Raw genomic sequence first — 22,204 nt, forward strand, 5'->3', positions numbered from 1 at the left:
ATGTTAACATCACATACATGTTAGTATGTAGGTGAATGGTATAGCATTTACTGCCAGGGCTACTTTGAACCAACACCGGTGACACAAGTGTAGATTCAACTGGATCTACTCATCATGTAGATCAGGGGTCTCCAAACTTTTCAGCCCGAGGGCCGCATTAACTATCAAATATCAGTTCGGGGGCCAGTTTCTTTCAGGCATCTCTTTGGGGGGACTCCCCCCCCCCCACCCCCCGCCCACACTTTCCCCGAAGAACGTCTACCCCCAACCTCCAATGAACTAATAGAAATATATACAAATTTAATGTGTAGAATGTTTTTCTCATTTGCTTGTCCAACCAAGCCTTTCTTTATGCTCTCATGTTCTTTCATCCATGAATTGCCAGGTAACTGAGGGTAGTTTAGTCCAAGTTATAATCAGCAAATGTTTTTTTTTTACTAATTGAATATCCTCTCCGGTAACAGTGTAATACATGTTTTGTAGGGAAGCCAGCTCTTGTGTTATGTTCATGTATTCTTCCACACCTCTAATGAACACAAGCAGTTGAGAGGCGGAACAGCTGTCCAGCGACTCATCCATTGCAATTGAAGCATGGCGAAACTTTCTTGCATTTTTCGCGATTTGAGTTACACAGTTTTCACCAATTTCTGTAACATGGCGGGCAATTGTTTTAAATTTTCTGGGCATAGTTCCTCAGCCACCCCCAACAATCCTTTTTTTTCCGTGGACAAAATGATCTTAGCGGGCCGGATGAGAGGACCTCGCGGGCCGCATCCGGCCCGCGGGCCGTAGTTTGGAGACCCCTGATGTAGATAAACTGTATATCGTTTGCGACAACTTTTGATTAACTGTTTTTTATATGTATTTTACTAAGAGTATTGAACATATTTTAACAAGGGCTGTCATTGTATGTTTTTTTCTGGTTTTAAATATCTGTCACTAATTACATAGGAGCAAACCTTCTGTATCTAATGTTCCACAGTATATCTGGCACAAGATAAAAACAGCCTCATTTAACCTTACAGATGGAGAAAAGTTTGTGATCCTTCATTGTTAGTAGTTTCAAGAATTTAATATGAACAGAACTGGTATTAACAATTAACTCACGATATCTCATAGATTGTTTCAATCTGTATAAAATCAGTAGGTAAGGTTTGTGAAAACCTCTTAAGCCTTTTGTTAATAATATGTGTACCTTTAGATTTCAGTAAGCCACACAGGCCTATTCCTTAACAATCCATGCCATTTCCAGGTAGAAATTTTTTAATTTCAAGGTAATATTTTAAATTTAGCTCTTATCAAAACTGTTAGCAGAAAATTTTGGTACATTTGGACTTGGAATAGTTATATCTCTGAGCTCAGTTACGGAATCAGATTTTTACCTATGATGCTAAGTTTCAAAATTAGTTTCAGATTTGATTCAATTCAATCTGACATTGCTATTAGACTTTTCCCAATTACTACACTAATTAAAGTGAGCACTTTACATCGGTGTCAACTTAATGCCACGACTAATTCAATTATTTTTTTTAAATCTGTAACCATGGAAACCACAGAAAAAAAATTAAAGTCAGACATTAATGACACCATGTCATAAAGAGGATTTAGTTGGTTAGAGAAAAACAAGAATGACAAAAGACACAGAAATATTTTGTAGTTTAAATAAAGTTGAGCAGGAAGTCATAAGGTGTAATGTTTACAGGAAAGGTCAGTGGGTTAGAGCTCAATGCTGACCCCTACCATTCAGAACTAGAAGTCTTTACAGTGCATCAGGTAGCCACATGTTTAAACTGCCTTACCTTGACTTCAGCTGAACTCAGTACATGAACATAGGATGTAGGTTGGAATTTCAATTACCAAAGTTCATGTACAATTAATGTTGCAACGAAACTAGTTACGAAAGTCAAATTGTGGGTGCAGTTGTTAAATAACAAAGAAAAAAAATTGTTTTTAAACTTGATTTTGACTTTATTTACATACATTATAACAAGATGAAAAGATACAATAAAAACACGCAGAAGGTGCATGATCCTATGACATTTACATATGAGTTTTATGTTGCAGTAGTTATTTCCCTTACTTTGAAGCTTCCCTTTCAGGTCTGCTTTAAAAACGATGAATGGACATTTTACACATTATTTGACTAATGAAAATTTCAGATTCAAATACCAGAAGCAGTTTGGCTCTAATTATGAAGTACTGAGTTTCAAATGGCTAAAAAAACTGGCTTCTAACTCATTACAACAAGAAATATATTGTCAAATTTATACTTGTTCACTTGGGAGCATTAGAACCCATATCCTTGGAAATGAGTTTTAAATTTGTTTAGTAACTTACTTCTGTTATAATCGCACAAAATAATAGATTCTACTCATCCATAATCTGGATTAAGTATTAGCAGCTCAGGCAGTAGCCGCATCTAGCAATTCCTTGAAGTATTTTGGCATCTGCCAAAACTGGCGCTGGTCTACATTCCACAGAAAAAAAACGGGACCGATCGTGTCAACTACTCATGTCTTCCTCATTATTTGTCTCCTTGCTTTCCTTCCATTTCTTGGCCAGGGCAAGTAGTTTAAGGTTAGGTTTAGCAGATTCTTCATCAGGGAAGATGTAATCAAAGTACTCTTCCCATCCTGCATCCAACTAAGTAATTTAAAAAAATATATAGTATTTATTTTAATGTTAATGATAATTATAAAAAAAAAGATTAAGACTGAATTGGTGATTTAAAAATAATGTAAGGTAAAAAATGGTGTTTTGATTTTGATTTACTGGTAAAATGGTAGGTGATTCACACTTTATGGCAGCAAAAGATGGTTCTTAATAATTATTTATAAAATATTTCCAATAAATTTTTGATCGGGCAAACAAAATACTAATGAAAGACAAAAGATCCTCACCCCATCGTCTGTTTGAATCTTCTTTCTTTTCTTGACTTTCTGTGGCATAAGTTTTTCAACCTGTTGTTTGGACTGATCATCCCCAGCCTCCTCCTAAAAAACAAATAACAAAGCTTCTAGATTCACACAGCAATAGAGGACTGTAGAATGCCAAGCACGGTCTGCAGGCTTTCATGGGCCTGACTGAACATAGCCACCAAGAGTATATTTGATAAGTATAACAGAAGCCTTGTTGCTCTTCAGCGACCTCACAGGATTAAATATAAGAATATATATAAAATATATAATGCTGAAAGATAAAATCTATCAGACAATGAACTAAGTCCACCAACCTCAAGAGCTTGCCATGACTCCAGCAACAGCAAACGCTCTTCTTTGTCCTGCGCATTCTTCAGAGCCTTGTTGGCTTCTTTATAAACCTCCCTGGACTTCTGTAAGGCAGTTTCTTCGGGTACTGACAACTCAAACCTAGCAAAACTGATCCAGACCTGGAAGAAAAAATAATATGGACACAATTAACAACAGGATGCACAATGGTAAAAAACAAAATATAAACTTATTGTTTAATTAAGATGCAGAGGAACAGAATTTCAATGAAATGACCTATTGATGTATGGTCATGTTTTAAATTGCTCATTTTTCTAGACATTTATTTATAGGGAAATTCACACAAATACTAGCTGCTTGATTTCTGCACTTGAATTGATGGTTAAAATGTCCAAAGGACATGGAAACTGGTTTTTAAATAACTGTGCTGATATAATAAAAACTACCTAAGAGATATCAGCACACAAATTCAAAACTAAATTTAATGCAAGATAATATAAACATAAACAAATATAAAGAAAGAGATATAAACATTTAAAAATTTATTTACTTTCACATGCTGTGTCCTCTGTAACAATCGCCTGTAAAGCTTGCGAGCATTGTCATATTCTTCTTGATCCACCTCAAAATCTATGTAAGCTTTCCAAAGAACCTCAGGCATATCCAGACGTGATTGATTGATGGCCAGCTCCAGTATAGCCCGCGCTCTCTCAATATCACCAAGTATAGTCTCCAGCTCAGCATACTGGAACAAAACAAGAAAACAGTCCAACGTTAATACAGTGCGAGCACAATTTTACAACTAACATTTATAGTTATCAGAAGTACAAAAATGTAACCAAAGAATTTTTTTTTATATTATTTGACTTACCTTCATCCAGGTGGTACAATTTTCAGGACTAAACTCTAAAAACTTTTGGTACAGCATCCGGCATCTATCAAACTCTCTTAGCTGAAGCTCCAGGTCGATGTAGCCCCTAAAGAGTTTGCTCTTTGGGCATTTGCCAATTGCTGTTCCCTACAATGTATAAGAATTTAAAAATAGCTGATAATTTGCTATCAATAAATGTAACAATCAATTATAAGATAGCGCAGGATTTAAATTTTTACTGTCTGCATGTTGTTACAAATTTTTAAATGCAAATGTCTAAAAAAAACTTTGTGTAACTTATTGCTACATAACTTACAAGAACTTTTCTAGCTCCACTTAAGTTTTTCTGCCTAATTTCAAACTGAGCAAACATCAACCAAATTTTAGCAAATGTGAACTTCTTATGAGGTATAATGTCTAAGCAGGCCTTGTACACTTCTCTTGTTCTATCTGCATCTTTAGCCTCCAGTTCCTCATACAAAGCATAGTTGATCCACAGGTAAATATACCTGCGCCAATGTCTTTTCACCTGGCAATGAAAAAAACTTTACTTCTAAGTAAACTAAGACATTGTGGCATATAATTTATAAATGAGGTATTGAATATTAATCTTAGTAACTGATGACCAACAATTTTTAACCTCTGGTAAAACTTTTGTTTTCATACCTGCGAGGGTGGAATGTTAGCTATAGCCCTTTCATAGGTGTCCCTGACTTGCTCAAGGTTGCCATCAGATTCCAGCAGACGTAAATAATCAAACCAGGCATCATAATTCATAGGGTTAGCCTTGACTTCCTGTAAAAATAGTTTTTCTTATCGTCAAACAACAATTTCTACTCAATAAAAAAGTCTAGTGAAGATAAAATAAAATACACACCAAAAAGTGTATCATAAACAAATGTCTTTTAAATATTTAGACTAGGGTACCAAATATATTTATAAATACATAACATAACATATAACAAAACAAGTATACTACAAATAAGTTAACGGAAATTAATACAGCTTACCTCCTCATATTTGAACCTTCTTTTGTTAACAATTACATCTTCAATAGCTGCTCGACTTCCAAACTTCTTCTCATGAATAGTGTAGTGTTTATAAACCTCTTCACAGCGCTCCTTAGGCAGGTGATCCAAAGCATACTTATACACAACCCTTGCTCTTTCATGCTAAACAACATGTTAATCAATCTAGATTAGGCTTGAAATAAAGCAGGTAACAAGGTAGTATATGTTTAACTATTCTTTTTCACTTTCACTGTAATGTGCAATACAGCTTCAATCATCATTCAAGAATGCTTTAAATGTATTTAATTGTAAGAGAAGTTGGATACATCTCAATTGTTTAGTCGGACTGCTATTTGGGCTGTACATTAGCATATGAATGTTTAACAAACATGCAAACTATACAACAATGCCCTTAGAATTAGAAGTCACCTACAGCAACTTTTATTATAAAGAAGAACCACTGGATACAAAAAGAAATGAATGCTGGGCTTTTCTAATCCCTGTGTATACTAAAACACTGACTATGTTGAATGGTAGCAATGCCTTACCTCCCTCTGACTTTCCTCAAACTTAGCAAACGCAACCAAAAGTTGCTCACTGATGTTATCCTCCCCAAAAAACTCCACAGCTCTCTCGTAGATGGACCTAGCACTGTTGACGTAGCCATTTTTCTCTTCAAACTTCGCATATTTAATCCAGTTTTTTACCTCAGGGTGAACGAGGACAAGTGAAGACAGTTAAGGATAAAAAAGCTGACGTGTAGGTAAAAAAAATGCAAACACAAGAAAAAAAAAGTATTACAAGATGATAATCATGGTGACCCGTCAAAAGAGCGCGCGACAAAAGAGCGCCGACATAAGAGCGCAGACAAAAGAGCGCAGACAAAAGAGCGCCGACAAAAGAGCGCCGACATAAGAGCGCAGACAAAAGAGCGCCGACATAAGAGCGCAGCCAATTTAAAAAAAACACACGTTGTACGCTAAACGAATATGACATGGTTAACACTTGTTTTAATTAAACAATCCGCGGTACGATAAAACGACGTGTTTATTTATATATTATGGTTAATATGTTATGAATGCAGTTTGAAAATAGTTCTAACCCAAGTAACATGGAGAAGATCGAATCACAGAAAGGGAAGGTTATTATATTGGTCGAAGGCTACAGATATCGAAAGGAGAGAGTAAATGCTGATGGAAGTACGACATGGAGATACTGCAAGAAAGATGGGTGCCGAGGACGGATAAAAATGCTGAACGATGTTGTTATGTCATCATCAAAACACAATCACACTCCTGATCCGGCTAAAAACGAAGCAGCGAAAGTTGTTTCGGCTATACGAAAACGGGCAGTGGAAGGGGTGGAAAAACCAACGCAGATTATACAAGCCAGAGAAGGAATTCTCGATGGAAGTAGCACCTCATTTGTCGGCATACGTCGCTTCACCACGAGCAATAGAAAGACAGAGAAAACACAAGCAACTGGAATAACCAAATCCCCAGAACGTTTCAGAGATAACAATTCCTGAACTTCTTCAAACGACAACAAGAGTGCAAAATTTCGTCTTTTTGGGATTTCGGACCGACTGACGTTTACAGAATGATGATGTTCGGAACAGTGGATAATATCTATTGTCTACAGTAAAATGAACATTGGTTTGTGGATGGAACTTTTAGAGTTGCACCAGTAATCTTCTATGCTTTGATTAATAACAAGGCTCTTGCTATTTGGAATGTCCATAATCGTGTCGCTGAAAATCTACCGCATCGCGCATTCCAACAAACGGTAGATTGCAATCATCCTTCCGTTTTTAATTGATCAACCAGTTTCGTATGTAACGAGATCACATCGAAATTGAACAGGAAAGTCATCTAGATAAAAAACCAGATGCTTCAAAGAACAATTATGTTCAGCTGTACCGAAGATTGCAGGGAATTGCTTCAACCTATTCTAATAATCCAATGGTGGACTACCTACGAGGTATAGCCCACATCATAGCAATATAAATGCAACTATATAGAAACGGTTTATTAATTTGAACGTATTTTCATTTTGTTACATTTCATTTCAGTTGATATTCTCACTTTAGGCCTAACATTTAAAATCTGTGTATGTGTTATTAGATTGCGTTTTGAATAATTGAACTTCACGTTGATTATACCAGTTTTTTAGTTAAAGAAACTGAACAATTGGTTTTTTAATGAAAGAATAAAGATTTTACATCAAACGATGCCTTCTGATCTGAGTTAATTTTCATGTTCCTATTTATTAAATCTGGTTTTTCAATTTTTAGTTTGCGCTCTTATGTCGGCGCTCTTTTGTCGGGAAATGAGTGCGCTCTTATGTCGGCGCTCTTTTGTCTGCGCTCTTTTGTCGTGCGCTCTTTTGACGGGGTGCCGATAATCATACTGAAATCATCTATTAGACACAGATTCTCTTAAGTAAATCATAAAACAGATGTCTTTCCCATTAAAAAAAATATCAAGAATGCCCAAAAATTGCATCCACACAAGTTTCCTCCCTTAACATCAGCTCTATAGCAAACTAATACAACTGTAGACTTCAAATAAAACAGCAAATAAAGGATATATCTCTCATAAATAGCTCTGGCCCTGTCAAGTTCTTTGTAGCGAAGTTCAAAATTGATGTACGAGTGCCAGGCTTGTTCCTCTGGTTCCCATTCCATCCAGCGCTCAAAAGCTTGTCTAGCTCCTACATGATGTAAAATATGTTGATTGCTGTAGTTAATTAATTAGCCCAGATCCCCAAATTACCAATCAAATTATTCATTTAATAAATTAATTTTCACAATAATGTCACTTTGTAGTTAATGCAAGTAAAACTGAGATCTTTCATTTACATAAAAATTCTGCATTTTTTTGGTTTAATGTATTCAAAGTTGAAAAAAGTTTTATAACTTTAATAGAAATACCAAACTGTTGCAGTCATTTAAAAGGAAAGACTGAAAAAAAAATGACACAAAAACAATTGGAGCCCCACCTGCAGTGTTGCCAAGCATTTCTTCCATATAAGTAAATTTATACCAAAACTGATTTGCCCTTGGCAGAACCATCACAGCCCTATTCCAGATGTTACGTGCATGGTTGATTTGGCGACACCTAAAAAGCAAACAATAAAAATGTACTAGATTTCTCTAACAAGACTGAAGAAAAAATATTTTTCTTTTTTTATATAAAAACTGTATCATAATAAAACCATTTTCTATGAAACTAATGAAAAAATAAAAAGATGAAAATCTAACCTCATCTCCATTTCAGCATATTTCAACCAGACAGTGATGTTCCTATGATCCACATCCAGGGTTCTCTCCCATATTGATCTTGCCCTAAATTAGAATTTTTAAAAATGTTTCTTTAAAACAGTATATTTGATTTACATTACCTAACATCAAAACGGATTTCGAAGACTTGCAAAAATAATATTAAGTGACTCACCTTTGAATTTCTTTCTGACTTTCTTCCCACTGGGCATATTTGATCCAATTGGTCATGACAGATCTGTTTTTTCTAATGTTATCTTCAAACATCTGAGAACAAATACATATTTACAGAGTCATCTCCAAGCTAGTTAGCTTTTATCTAATGTTTCCCTATCTATGGTTTTGATCCTTTAAGGGAACATTAATTCAAAGGGTGCTAAGTCGAGAAATAGAAACATCTTGGAAAAAATATTTACCTTTCGTTTCCTCATGCGATAGTCAGCAAGCTCATCAGGGTCTGAAATCTTCTGCTTGGGAGGCTAAACACCAAAAATATATTTCAAAAGATTAAACACATAGCTTACTTTCTTTTTTAAAAATATAAATAAAAAGACAATAACACATGTATTTGTCAAAATTTGAAAACTAAAGATATAGTAAAAAAAAATTATTTTTTGAATAATGTTTTGTTACTTTGTCCCACAGTTTCATTAAAATATATTATAAAAACTTACTGGGGGCACCAGCTCAAGTTCTCTCTCCTTGGCTTCTCTCAATAGCTGCTCCGCTGTTATTTGAACAGGGGCTGCCATTTTATTTTTGACCTGCAAAAACAACAAAATTGAGCAATAATTAAAAATACTATTAAAAGGCATTTCAGAAAGTTAATTTTTTTTCAAATCCTATAGGCCTAACAAGATATTTTAGGTTACCCTTTACTATACAATTGTGATGAACATGAAATGCATGTTAGTTTCTAGATCTATGTTTAAATGTTTTTTTTTATATAACTGAGAACCCAAACCAAATGGTTCATAGTGTGGTTTCCTTTTAAGGGAGGGTCTTGCTTTTTGTGTTATTGTGGGGATAGCTTAAAAAGCATGTAATTTATGGACTATCCCTTTGTTAAATACCTTGTACATAATCGTTTAAGTGTAGACTTTTAAAGCAGAGTAAGAATAAACTAATTCACAGTAGACTGTTGAAGATGAATTTGTATTAAAAATATATAACCAATGGGGGGGGGGGGGGGAGAACTGTTGTTAATTCATGTAACTGTGCTTAATAGGTCAACTTCCTTTGTTTCACGTGCATGGAACTAACCGTTACTAACCCATCTTAGCTTGCTAAACTTACTTTACAACTAGTGTTAACAAATACAGACAATGGCTGGATAAATACCTTCATTTTATTTCAAATAAATTCTGGAACTGCTGAATATTTTTTGCCAAAATTTAAATTTTTCAAAAGAAAATCTTTTCAAGATTCAAGGCAAGGGAAAGTGGGGATATGTGACTCTGATGTAAAATGGTTCTTAATTTAATAACTGGATGTGAAATAATTAAGAACAAAACACTATTTTTGTTATTGTTTTGTTCAGCTACAAACAAATACAAGTTATCCAAACTATCCGACTGAGACTCGGCTTAGTCAGGCATTAGTGGCCTCAGTCCATCCTATCGATAACAGGTCATGAAATTAGTGAGTCGAATTTTCTTTTATAGTTTTGTTAGTAGATTTAGATCTAGTACTAAAAAATAAAATGCAACTAAAGCTGTCAGTTTAAAAAATGTTTACCTTAGCCACTCTAGGCATTTTGATTTTTCCATCGCTTGTAGTCTCCATTTTTAACTGGTTAGATGAAGAACTTGTGTAAACGTTTCGAAGACATAAACATCCAAATTAAACCGGAAGTTTAAGTTTCATGAACGAGAAGTACCAAGAAGAAAATGTCTGTGATCAACAGTTGTCGTTCTTGTTTTACGAAATAAAATTAATTCGGTTTTATCTAAATTCTAGATCTTTAGTTTATTTATCTAGAGATTGGTTGGATCTAGATCTATCATCTTTCTGTTCATACGGACATTAAAAATGCATTACACAAACAGTGGCGAAGACAGGGGTTGTAGGGGGATAGGTGTCTGAACTTGCCTACCCTCTGTAGGAAGTCTGTACTTTAACTGTACACAACAAACTTATAAATTATTATAATTAAAGATTACTGTTTTTTTTTTTAAATAAACGGAATAAACGTCTTCCATATCCAGTTTCTTCCAGGCATCTTTTCGAAGTCTATCCCCCCCCCCCCCGAACGAAATGAAATTTATAGAGAAGATGTATACTTTTAACAGTGTCCCCCCCCCCCCCCCCCCCCCCCACCCGAAGAAAGTCTACCGCCCCCTGAAAATTTCAAGTTTTTAGTGTTTCTCAGCATAGACCTCTTTATCACAAAAGAGTTCAATGTGTAAAATTTTTAATTCCAACCCCTTCCCCACCTTAATTCACTAATCACTGAATTCCTCTCACCCCTTGGTGTATTACACCACACAAGGACAACCCTTTAATACATTCTTTGTTTCATCTAAGACAAAAACCAATTATTATTTAACTACTAACCACTGGACTAAAAAAAATAACTTTTTTAAAGCCAATGAATGGATATCAAGTAAAAATTATTTAAAATATTTGAAAACTCAAAATACCATTTTATCAAGTTTATTTCAATTGCAGATAAATCTTACAACTTCTTTTTTACAGAACTTGATTTCATTAACATTTTAACTATGTATGCATTTTTTTTGTTATTAATCTCAAATACTAGACGGATTGATATGCTCATAATAAAACAATAATGGATATAAATAAGACAACACAACAATAAAAATGATACAAATGCTAAATGATGCTGAATAAATAACACCGCTGTAACATGGAATATACAAAAGATTTTTTTTTTTTAATTATTTTAACACACTTCAGATATGAGCCAAACAGAAAATTCATATCTAACTGTTTAAGTCATATGATGACCATCCCAATATACAAGTGCATTTAAAGCTAAATAGTCATTATTAACGGTAGTCCTTGTTGCATCCAATGCTACAGCCCCTGGTGTTAAATGCTGACCATCATGCACCACTTCCTGGCTGAGCATTGTGGGATGTGTCTCATGCGTTGGAGTAGAACCCAAGCTCTGAACTAAAGATGAACCTGATGATACTGCGTTGGTAAAGATCTGGGAATGTGGTGTAGTCCCCTGCATCCCTAACATGTTAGGAGTTATTTGCTGCGAGTCTGTGCTGGGCAGCACAGCTGAGGTATGCTGTACAGCAGTCAATGTTGTAAGGGACACTGGTGGTGAAGCAGGTGGTGGAACTGTGACAGGAACTTGAATACAACTTCCTGTGAAACATATTTAAATAAATTCATTTTAACACTAAACTACAAATGTCTACCAATTTTTAAGTTGTATTATACTTAGAACCTGAAAATCTCGAGTTAGAATCCAGGTCAAAGTCATCATCCCTGAGTCCACGAAGCTCTGATGAGTATCTAACTTATGTTAGGGAAAGTTAAGGTGGTTGTGCAAAGTGCTGACCACACTTTCCTTTCATATGCTGAGGTCGGGAAAAATATGAACTCTACTTCATCTGCCCAATGGATCATAGGTCTAAAAAGGATTCTTTACTTTTTTTTTACTTAGAAGGTTTTATAGAGAAGATTCTTATTTTAAAAATATATATCTGCTAAATTATATATGAAACAAAAGAGTTATAACTTTCAAAGCTAGATTTAATAAGGCTATTTGAGCAAAAATTATATTTATGGTAAACTAGTATAAAAACATTAGAAATCTTAGATTTAAAAAATCATACTGACCTGTTTTATTGCTGTTTGCTTTAGCATCCCTGCTTGCTTTACACTTGTGTCCATAAGGATTTGTATAGACCTTCCTGCAGAAAGAGCAGGCTTTACTGAATCCTGCGTGCTCTGCTTTGTGTCCCCTAAGAGATAGAGGTGTCTTGTACACCTTTCCGCACCCCTTCACATCACAAATATATTTCTCGCCTAAAACATTTTGAATGAAACATTATAAACCTGGATACTTTGAAATATTCTTTTGTTGCTTATGTCACATAATTTATTTTTTTAAAACACTTGAATAAAATTATTATTTTGAAACATAAAACTGATGTCAAGTTAAACTTATATTCCAGGTTCTCAATTCTACCCACATTTATCCAACATTTGTGTCAACAAGCCACAGTGTAATGAGTCAAACCTTAAAATTATGTCCATCAAAGAGTTATTTTATCTTCCAAGCAAAAGATTTGCCAGTACCTGAATGTTTTCTAACATGACCTTTGTACCCTGTCTGAGTAGCAAAGCTAACACCACATGTTTCACAGGAAAATGGCTTTTCTTTAGTGTGGGATGGGATGTGTCTGCGCAGCTCAGTAGAACTTATAAATCCTTTTCCACAAAAACTGCACTTAAAGGGCCAGTTGCCTGTAGATTTTAAAAAGTTTTAAACATCATTTAAAATAAAACTTGCACATTCATGTTTTGAATTTAGTTTGTATAAAAAGATGCTTAGTTGGCTAAAAAAGTTTTTTACTTAATTCTTCTTCTTCTTCTTCGTTCTTAATTTTTAGTGTAGGGAGGGATCGAGCCTTATCTGCCAGAGGGTTTGAACTCGAGACTTTTTTCGAATTCATCAATCATGAGCTTTGCCGACTCGACCATGCTTCCATCACAATTAAGGATTACAGGTCAACTGGTTATGCGCCATTGAGGCCATTGACTCCGATTTCAGCCTGCTTTTCTTTATGGATTTGCTTCCATAGCCTTTGTCCAACCAAGAACAAACTACAAGGCAGCAGTTGTTTGATTTTGGAGTTGTCTCTCCTAGAAGAGTGGCTGTCCCCAGCTAACGAGCCTCATCTGCCCGAGGGTTCGAACTCAAGACTTCTCGGTTTAGCAACCATGAGCTTTACCGACTCGACCACACCGACTTAATTATAATTATTAATATTATCCAAGCTATATGGAATTTACAATTTTTACCAATGTTGTGAGCCTGTAAAACATGAAACTTGAGACCATTCACAGTGCCATAGCGGACCCCACAGTGTTGGCACTCATGAGGCTTCTCCTGCCTGTGTGTCAGCATGTGGCGCTTGAGATGATTGTGGTGGAACCTTTTACCACACACTGTACACACATAGTCTATATGAGAAGAGATCATTTTATTTAAATAAAGATATATACAGGAGAGATTGTTTATTTGAAGATCTGCATGAAAGAGATGGTCTAATTCAACTAAAGTTTTGCATAGGATTAGCAGAGATGATCCAATTGAACTAAAGATATGATTGAGAGAGATCTGAGTAAACAAGATATCTTAAGAGTGAAAGATCATATTACTTAACCACACTTAACCACAGTTCAATTCATTAAGTTTCAATACAATTACATTATTTGATTAATAACCTAAATATCTCCCTATGTTTTTAGCCTACCAGGTTTCTCTGAATGTTGTGCTTGATGATGGATAAGGTTATTTCTGTTCCTAAATGCCATATCACAGTGTGAGCATGTGTGGGGTCTGTCGGCAGATACCTCTGGCATTGACATCACATGACGATATAAATGTTTTTTCACGTGAAAGAATGAGGAAGCAAATGTCTTATCACAATTTCTCCAAGGGCACCTGTATTTACCACCTGTTAAGAAAAAATACAGGTAGCAGTATTACAAAAAAATTTCAGAAATTAAAATTAAACCATGAAAGAGTTATTACTATTAAAAATTTTGATTACTTATAAACCACTTGAAATATTATTTATTTTTTTTGTGAGTAATATTTTATTTCAATAAAATATTGTCAGATTGTCAAACCATCTTGCTAATTTAGTGTCAGGTATAAAAATCTGAGCAGTAAAGATTATGTAACGTGTATGTATTACTAAAAAATGCGAATCTACATTATATTTGATAGTTTATAATATAAACTATCTAGATTGTATGATCACTATAAATACACTAAAAATAATTGCAGCATAAGGCATCATTGACTAAGTTACATCAAAAATATACCAAAAAACGTCAACATACTGTTGTGAACCTTCCCATGTTTAGATTTCATCATCATGTTGGTAAAAGTCTGTTGACAGTGGTCACAACTAGTCTGATCCTGGGTATAATGGCCAAGGAAGTGGTCAAAGAAATGTTTGTGCTGACGGAATACAACATGACAGTTGGGTTCCTCACATTCATAAACTGCACTCTCTGGCCTTTTTGTTTTACCTGAAAAATGTGTTTTCAAAACATTAACCTTTTCAGCTAAAGGATATTAAGGTAGTTTATTACTAGTATAAAAGTGTAAACTTAAAAAATGAAAAAACCTAAGCAAAAAAAGAAATGTTGAAAGAAACAATTTATTAATTTACTAAAGTATTTTAAGATATTTGAAAAAAATAATTTAACATTGTGAACATGTCATTTAAACGTTAACTGATTTGCAAAACTGCTAAAAATCCCCATTTGTAAAATAAAATAAAAAAAACCTACCAGAAACTTCCTCAATATGTGTGCGCTGATGGTTCCTTAGACCATATTTATTGCTAAAAACTCTATCACACACCAAGCAGCAGAAGTCTGCACCAAAGCTTGCCTTCAGACATCGACTGTGTGCAAGGAAGTGTTGTTTCAGTGTTCCCATTGCTGTAAACCTGCTGGAACAGTTTCTCCAGGGACATTTCATTTTGCCATCTGTCAATATAGAAAGTTCATTCACTCTCAGGCGTAGACCCTATATCTGGCTGGTAGAGCTATAGAAAACGTCAACATTTAGAAAAAAAATTGCAAGAGATTGCCAATGCCAGTAAATGGACAAAAGACTATTACAGTTTAAAAAAGTAATATAGGTATCTATATATATAATTCTCTTCTGGGAGACGTTAGAAAACAAGCTGCAAGCGCGCGCCTTGCAGTCCCTCTCTTCCTCTCTATCGCTACCACCCACACCCACCCCCCTCACATGGTCAGGTGAGTTGTAGTTCACGCTAAATGTTTACAAAACAATCGTAGAGCTGGGTTTGGTGACAGCTATTAGGGGCAGATAATTCAGTTTGAAACTATTTTAAACTTAGAGGAGGTAACTAAGAGGATGCTGCTTTCACTGGGGGGGGGGGGGGTTAGTGTTTTAAAGCAAATATTTTCAGTGGCAGCATTGGTACAGTCGAAATCACAAATTATGAATTACTGAAAAGTAGAAAAAACAACTAAATAGTGGCGTATGATACACCGTGGGTCGGCTCGTTAATAATAAAAGGAAAAAATCTGTTACCAAAATGGATTTGGCTGTGTTTAGCCAGCTGTAGCTGATCATCAAAGATCTGTGAGCACCCATCGACATCACAAGTGGAAACTTTTTTACAGTGGTGCCATAAATGGTTGTCAAGATTTTTCATTAGATAGAACCTAGCCTTACAATCCTCAACTTCACATTTGAATGGTGGGTTCTCTAAAACAAATATAATCAAATTTTGTATTTATCAGTTTATGTGAAATAAAAAGGAGCATATTAAAAAATAACAAATCTGGTTTTTAATTAAATTAATACATCAAGAATAAATACTAAAGCTTATTATTTAAATCTATTTTTAACTTTAAAATACTTTAAGAATTTCGATTTCCACTAACGTTAAATGTTGATATAAAAAAAAAGGTTTTTTTTTTTTATACTTTTGTTTTGCATTAATATAAAACAATATATAGACAGACAATTATAGATGAATGTGCCATCACATCTATTCAATATATAACCAAAAATGAAAAAGTTAAACAAGTAACATCAAAAATAAAAAAAGTCAGCAAAAACAGTAGGCGTACATGTGTATTTAAAGAAATGTTCTACCAACCAGCATGAGATCTGACGTGTTCACCTCTCTCCACAAATGTCCTAAAGCTGGCTTCACAATTTTTCATCTGACATGGGTAAGATGCTGACTGGATAGAAATACAGTAAAACAATATCAAGTAAATCAATTAAGTTAAAATAGTAACATTTTTTTTTACAAAATTTACCCATAAAAGTTAATTATCAAATAAAGTTATACAATTTTCTAAACTAAAAATGATGTACATCCATACAATAAAATCAATAAATATTACTTACCTCTGTAGTATTCACTAAACTGTGGCATATATTTTCATGCTGAGGAAGCTGTGAGGAGGAAGTGAGAACAATCCCGCAGTGCAAACACAATTTTTCAAAAACATCCTGCTCTTTAGTTTTCTGAGGTAATAAAAGCCTTGACATTTTCCCATGCTCTCCAACCATGTGATCCTCCAGAAGCTTTTTCCTATTAAACACTTTAAGGCACCCTCCCTGAGTGCAGGGGTACTTGACAACTTTCCGATGAAGCTTGTAATCACCTTGGTTGTGTACAAGAAGATTGTGACGAGACAAAGTTGATTTCAGAGAAAACTTTTTATCACAGCCCTCAACATCACAAGAATGATATAAACCTTGGGACCCGGGTCTTTTATCACGGTGAAAATAAAGAATATGTCGCTTCATATAAACACGACTGGTAAATCTTTTATTGCAGCCAGGTATGTCACAGGTCACGGTTCTCTGTGGTGGTATGAGTTCTTTTCTTTCATTCTCTGGAGGGAGTGTGAAAATAGTGAAATCAGGAGGTTAAAATTAGTTCAGATATTTATCTTCTTGACAACTTGACTAACAAAGTTAAAAGGTTTTCTTGACATCTTTTAAAAGTTAATCAGAGTAAGTAAAAGAATAAAGCCCTGTTTGGTGTATAAAATATTGTTAGAAAAATATTAAAACCATTCCTGATCATTTAGCCATAACTAAATATACATAAAGTTGGTATCACAAACAATCATATTTGAAGCAAGTACCTAGTAATAGGAATATGTGGGTAGGGAATCTAAAAGTACAGAAAAACTTAAACAAAATGGAATATGTGCATGCTCTTTGCATTTAAACAAAAAATTAAATGTACCTTTGTATTAATAAATTCTACTTTCATTAGCTTTATTTTCATTGGCAAATTTTTGTAAACTTTCCTGACTTCTATCAACCAAATTCCCATAACCCTTACTTTCATGGACCTTGTAGTGAACATCTAGATAGCGCTGGCACCCAAACTGCTTCCCACACTTCTCACAGAACAAAAAGGATTCCCTGGAGTGAGAGCATAGGTGGAGCTCGTATTTGTCCCGCCTGGTGAATACACTGTTGCATCCTGGGTAACTACAGCTGTATCTGCCAGCTCTTCCAACTGTGGACAGAAATGCCATATTGTAATCAGGTGCTAAATTGAATAATTGCTTTGAGTAAAATAAAATGTATACTAAAATGAGAGTCTAGTTCATGCCAAGGACACCTGGGGCAGATAAAGTAGTGTTTATCTATTTCAATCCTCTTGGCATATAGTGGGAAAGGAAAATGTTGTCAGCACTTTGCCCAACCAACTTTGTTTATGTAACATGAGTCAGATACCCATCATAGCTGGGTGGACTCCGAGACGTTCTAAAGAATCCGAATTTGAAACTTTTTGTGTAGCAGTTGTAAGCACTACCATTCGACCACGCCGACTCTGTTATATACTAGAACTGATAAAAAATGAAAGTTTGTAACAGAAAAAATATCTTAAACCTGATCACCTCTATGGCTCTCCTGTAGGCTGGTTGAATTTTCAAAACTTGCTCCACCAGTTGTAGAGTTGCTTGTCAAAGAAATATTTTCTGAATGGGTCAGGCTATGCTCTTCAAGCAGCTGTAACATGGGAAAGTCTTGACCACAACCTGGAACACCACACACATGTGTAAGATGACTGCCGTTAACTGCTTTGGTGTCAGACTGTTAAAAAAAAATTGTGTGATATGTTAAAAAAGTCATCACAATGGTTTAATCCAATGAGTTTTATACAAAACTTTTGCCCTGATTTATATGTACAGTTAAACAAATAAATAACATTTGCTTTTTATTATAAAATAAGTAGCTCCTTAAGGACCGTAACCCCCCCCCCCCTTCCTTCCCCCCCCCCCCCCCTACGTTTAAAATCGTTGGCTCTGCTTGTAAACATTTAGAGTGAACACAGCTCACTAAAACCATGTAGGGGTGGGGAGGTAGGGAGCGCGTTTACAGCTTGTTTTCTAGGCGCGTTTGCAGCTTGTTTTCTAGCGGCTCCCAGAAGAGAATTATATATATAGATAAGATAAGTTGGTTCATGGTTTAAAAATTAATTAATTTTTAGACTTTCCATCTCTTCTTAATTATTCAACCACCCTGTGTCATGTTACATTAGACTATTGCAATAAAAAACAGACATTACCTTTTCCTTCAAATCTTGAGATGGTTCTTGTGTTTTTTGTCTGAGTAATCTGGACTTTGATCCTATTTTTTCACTTTTTTTTTCACAAGATATATTAGAATTCTCAGGTATTAAACTAGTGAAATAAACTCCTCCTATGCTATTTGATATATCATTGAAGTTGGAAATCTTTGTCTCATCATTTGATCGAAGGTTTCCATTAAAACATTTTAATTTAGAATTGTTTCGATCTTGATGTTTTGATGAATCTTTTTTATTCAATTTTGTAGTAGCATAATTTTGTACAATTCCAGCCTCTTCCACATTTAGACTTCCTTTTCTTAAAGTTATTAAACCATGCTTGTATTGTGATGTATTACATTCTTGAGCACTTTGTGTCCTAGTTTGTTCAAGCAATACCCCACAAGAAGGTGAATGATTTATAGGAGAACGCTCTGGTTTACCTCCATTCAACAGTGTATGCTGATTAGACACTGTTTCAGAAATGTTCCCATCTAGAAAAATAAATCAGAGCAATAATTATTTTCTACAGAGAAATCTAAATTAGATAGAATGTTAATTAAATTAAAACTGAAAATCAAACAAGTTTAATTTTTGTATCAGTGACTCACTGTTTCAGGAATCTCTTCATACTATAATTATAGCATATGATGTATACTTTATACTTTAATTACTCTATTTTAAAACTTTCAATAGAATATTTTTAATGATTAAACGCATTTTCAGCATTCTCACCTTTATCGAGGCTATCTTGTCTGTTGTGTAATGATGACATCTCCCCTTCATCAAGTTGTCCACTAATATCTGGCTTAAAACACCAACTTTTTCTATGAGGCTTGTAAATGTTGATGTTAATCGGCTCACCCAGCAACTCTCTTATAATGGTTAACCCTTTAGGAACCTGCTTGATGGTGACAAAACACAGGTTACATATCCTGGGCTCAGGGAAGATATCTCTGTTGTAAAGCATCTCAAAGTCTGATTGTGGCAACAGTGACTGGAGCTTGCCACGGATGTCAAATTTCAGGCACTTGATACCATGCAGGAGCAGCTTCTTGCTGCCCAGAGGTTGCTGACAGATGACACAGCTGTTTGCTGTATTCATATCTTTATTCTGCAATGCTGATTGACTGGTTTAAACTGAAAAAAAAATTATATCTAGAATCTAGAATGTAATAGGCCCTAATAAGTGATCAATAGTTGTTTCTTTAATGGCAAGGCTAAAATTATTATTTTTCATTTAATTACTATTAAGTTGACTTTAAAAGTCATTTAATCATTAAAATTGTTTGCCTAACCTAAATATTAAATATTTATTAATTTATTGGTAGGCCTATTATTACTATTATTATTTAATATAAAACCCACATGAGTAAGAGTATAACAGATAACACAAACCAATCTAATTTGGCCCCTTGGCGGAATAACTCTATCTTTCTAGAGTCTAGACTAGATCTAGATTACTATCCTATATTAGTTAGATTCTAAATCTAGATATACAAATGTTTGCTATTCTATCATTTTTACTGGTAGGCCTACGTAAAATCGTCCGAGGCTAGTAGTAGTAATGTGAAAAAAGGGTGACTCATCAAATTTTAATAATTATTTCACATTTTTAAAAAGATTTATGTAGATCTAGATCTAGTAAAAGTTACGGAAATAATTCACCCTTCTTCATGTGCCTATTTTTAAACAATTATATTATTATAATAGTTATAGGTTATAGATCCTAGCAAGTTATACTTATAATATTAGATTATTATCATTATTATTATTAGGCTAGCATTTTACTATCATTTGTTTTTGGTTTGGGAAAAAATCCACAGTAGGCCTATACTTCTATACTACTAGAAATCTATAGGCTCTATAGAACTAGATCTAGATCTAGATTAAATTTAATTTATTTAATAGAGTAGTTTCCCTTGAGAATTTTCAGTTTTGTGGTTTTAAATGGTTGTCTTGCTCATCCTATGCGATTATCCAACTTTTAAACCTGTTGTTTTTTTTGTGTGTCCATTAATAAATAGACTGCACACTTGAGAGATAGATTCTATATCTAATAAGTATTGAGTACTATTGAGTATTGATCCTTCTCACTACAATCCTGAGTACAGTGTTTCTTCCAGACTTTTTTCTCCGGGGGGGGGGGGGGGCACTTGAAATTTTCGGGGGGGCGGTAAACTTTCTTCGGGGGGGGGGGGCCGGACACTGTTAAAAGTATATATTTTCTATATAAATTTCATTTCGTTCGGGGGGGGGGGCGGAAGAAACTCTGCCTGAGTTGTATCTAATAATTGTTACTGTGAACATAGCAGCAGCAGATTAAATCTCCACCGAACTTTTTATTAATTAATAATTATTATTTCCATTGCATCGATGATATAATTTAATATGTACGATGTCGATATTTATTATTAGGGGTCATCCATAAATGACTTCAAGTTTTTTTGACGATTTTTACCTCCCCACCCCCTCCCCTCCGTCACACATCGTCAGTGTCACAAAATGCCAGACACCCCCGCCCCCCCCCCCTAAAATGACGTCACACCTCAGCCTACAACCCCCCTCAAAGTTGCAGTTGAATTTTTCTTAAAACATACGTGGGTTGGTCGGTCTGGTTAGTGGGTCGTGGTTTGGTCGGTCTGGTAAGTGGTGTTAGTGGGTCGTGGGTTGGTCGGTCTGGTTAGTGGTGTTAGTGGGTCGTTGGTTGGTCGGTCTGGTTAGTGGTGTTAGTGGGTCGTTGGTTGGTCGGTCTGGTTAGTGGTGTTAGTGGGTCGTTGGTTGGTTGGTGGGTTAGTGGTGTTAGTGGGTCGCTGGTTGGTAGGTCGGTTAGTGGTGTTAGTGGGTCGTTGGTTGGTCGGTCGGTTAGTGGTGTTAGTGGGTCGTTGGTTGGTCGGTCGGTTAGTGGTGTTAGTGGGTCGTTGGTTGGTCGGTCGGTTAGTGGTGTTAGTGGGTCGTTGGTTGGCTGCTCTCTAGCTGATGGGTCCTCTGGCTGATGGGTCCTCTGGCTGATGGGTCCTCTGGCTGATGGGTCCTCTAGCTGATGGGTCCAGTAGTTAATGGGTTCTCACGTTGAACGGTCCTTTGGTTGATGAAGCCTCTTGTTGATGTTTCCTCATGCTGTTTGGTTTTCTTGTTGATGATCCTATTGATTACGTAGTGACGATGTTCAGAAATAAACAGTCTTTGCTTATCCAACGAACATATCATAATCCACACTAAGAATCCACACAAATATGCCCAATTCAGTTTGTGTACCAAAGATTGCTAAGCTATACAGTTAGCTAGTTTATCTTTTGAGGTTTTTACAATACACGGCAAGAAATTTCCTATATCACTAATTATTAATTAACTAGTCCGCTTTCATTAGAAATTGAAATAGCTGTTGAACACACCATGTCATGGGTTTTGACCTGCGTGTTATGTTTCATTTATCCCCCCTCCCCTCTCCGTAGCCCGTGCCACTAGTGGTTTTCCTTTGCCCATCTCCCATTGGTCGTACCCTG

General features: G+C 35.2%; 2 protein-coding genes across 3 annotated transcripts; both read right to left on the bottom strand.

The window, feature by feature from the left end:
* Nucleotides 1–1,953: 1,953 nt before the first annotated feature.
* LOC131933564 (crooked neck-like protein 1) lies at nt 1,954–10,247 on the bottom strand. The gene is made up of 16 exons (XM_059290289.1): nt 10,126–10,247; nt 9,063–9,152; nt 8,805–8,867; nt 8,564–8,655; nt 8,371–8,454; nt 8,109–8,227; nt 7,698–7,820; nt 5,657–5,835; nt 5,109–5,270; nt 4,765–4,893; nt 4,415–4,627; nt 4,099–4,245; nt 3,778–3,972; nt 3,233–3,388; nt 2,901–2,993; nt 1,954–2,643 (listed from the first exon to the last, which is right to left on the bottom strand). The coding sequence occupies exons 1-16, from the start codon at nt 10,171–10,173 to the stop codon at nt 2,503–2,505; spliced, it is 2,034 nt and encodes a 677-aa protein (XP_059146272.1). The 5' UTR covers nt 10,174–10,247; the 3' UTR covers nt 1,954–2,502.
* Nucleotides 10,248–11,027: 780 nt separating this feature from the next.
* Nucleotides 11,028–20,549, bottom strand: LOC131933565 (zinc finger protein 62 homolog). Of its 2 annotated transcripts, none has more exons than XM_059290291.1 (15): nt 20,490–20,549; nt 19,434–19,838; nt 18,699–19,192; nt 18,028–18,223; nt 17,463–17,642; nt 16,511–17,004; nt 16,254–16,341; nt 15,680–15,856; nt 14,902–15,102; nt 14,446–14,637; nt 13,851–14,054; nt 13,396–13,557; nt 12,670–12,837; nt 12,208–12,396; nt 11,028–11,730 (listed from the first exon to the last, which is right to left on the bottom strand). In XM_059290291.1, the coding sequence occupies exons 2-15, from the start codon at nt 19,801–19,803 to the stop codon at nt 11,342–11,344; spliced, it is 3,504 nt and encodes a 1,167-aa protein (XP_059146274.1). In that variant the 5' UTR covers nt 19,804–19,838; nt 20,490–20,549; the 3' UTR covers nt 11,028–11,341. The 2 variants fall into 2 exon arrangements, with proteins under 2 accessions (XP_059146274.1, XP_059146273.1); XM_059290290.1 differs by lacking the exon at nt 20,490–20,549 and adding an exon at nt 20,097–20,186.
* Nucleotides 20,550–22,204: the final 1,655 nt, after the last annotated feature.

The sequence above is a fragment of the Physella acuta genome, unplaced genomic scaffold, assembly GCF_028476545.2.
Source record: "Physella acuta isolate Inbredline_101_S28 unplaced genomic scaffold, ASM2847654v3 ptg002552l, whole genome shotgun sequence".
Lineage (NCBI taxonomy): Eukaryota > Metazoa > Mollusca > Gastropoda > Physidae > Physella > Physella acuta.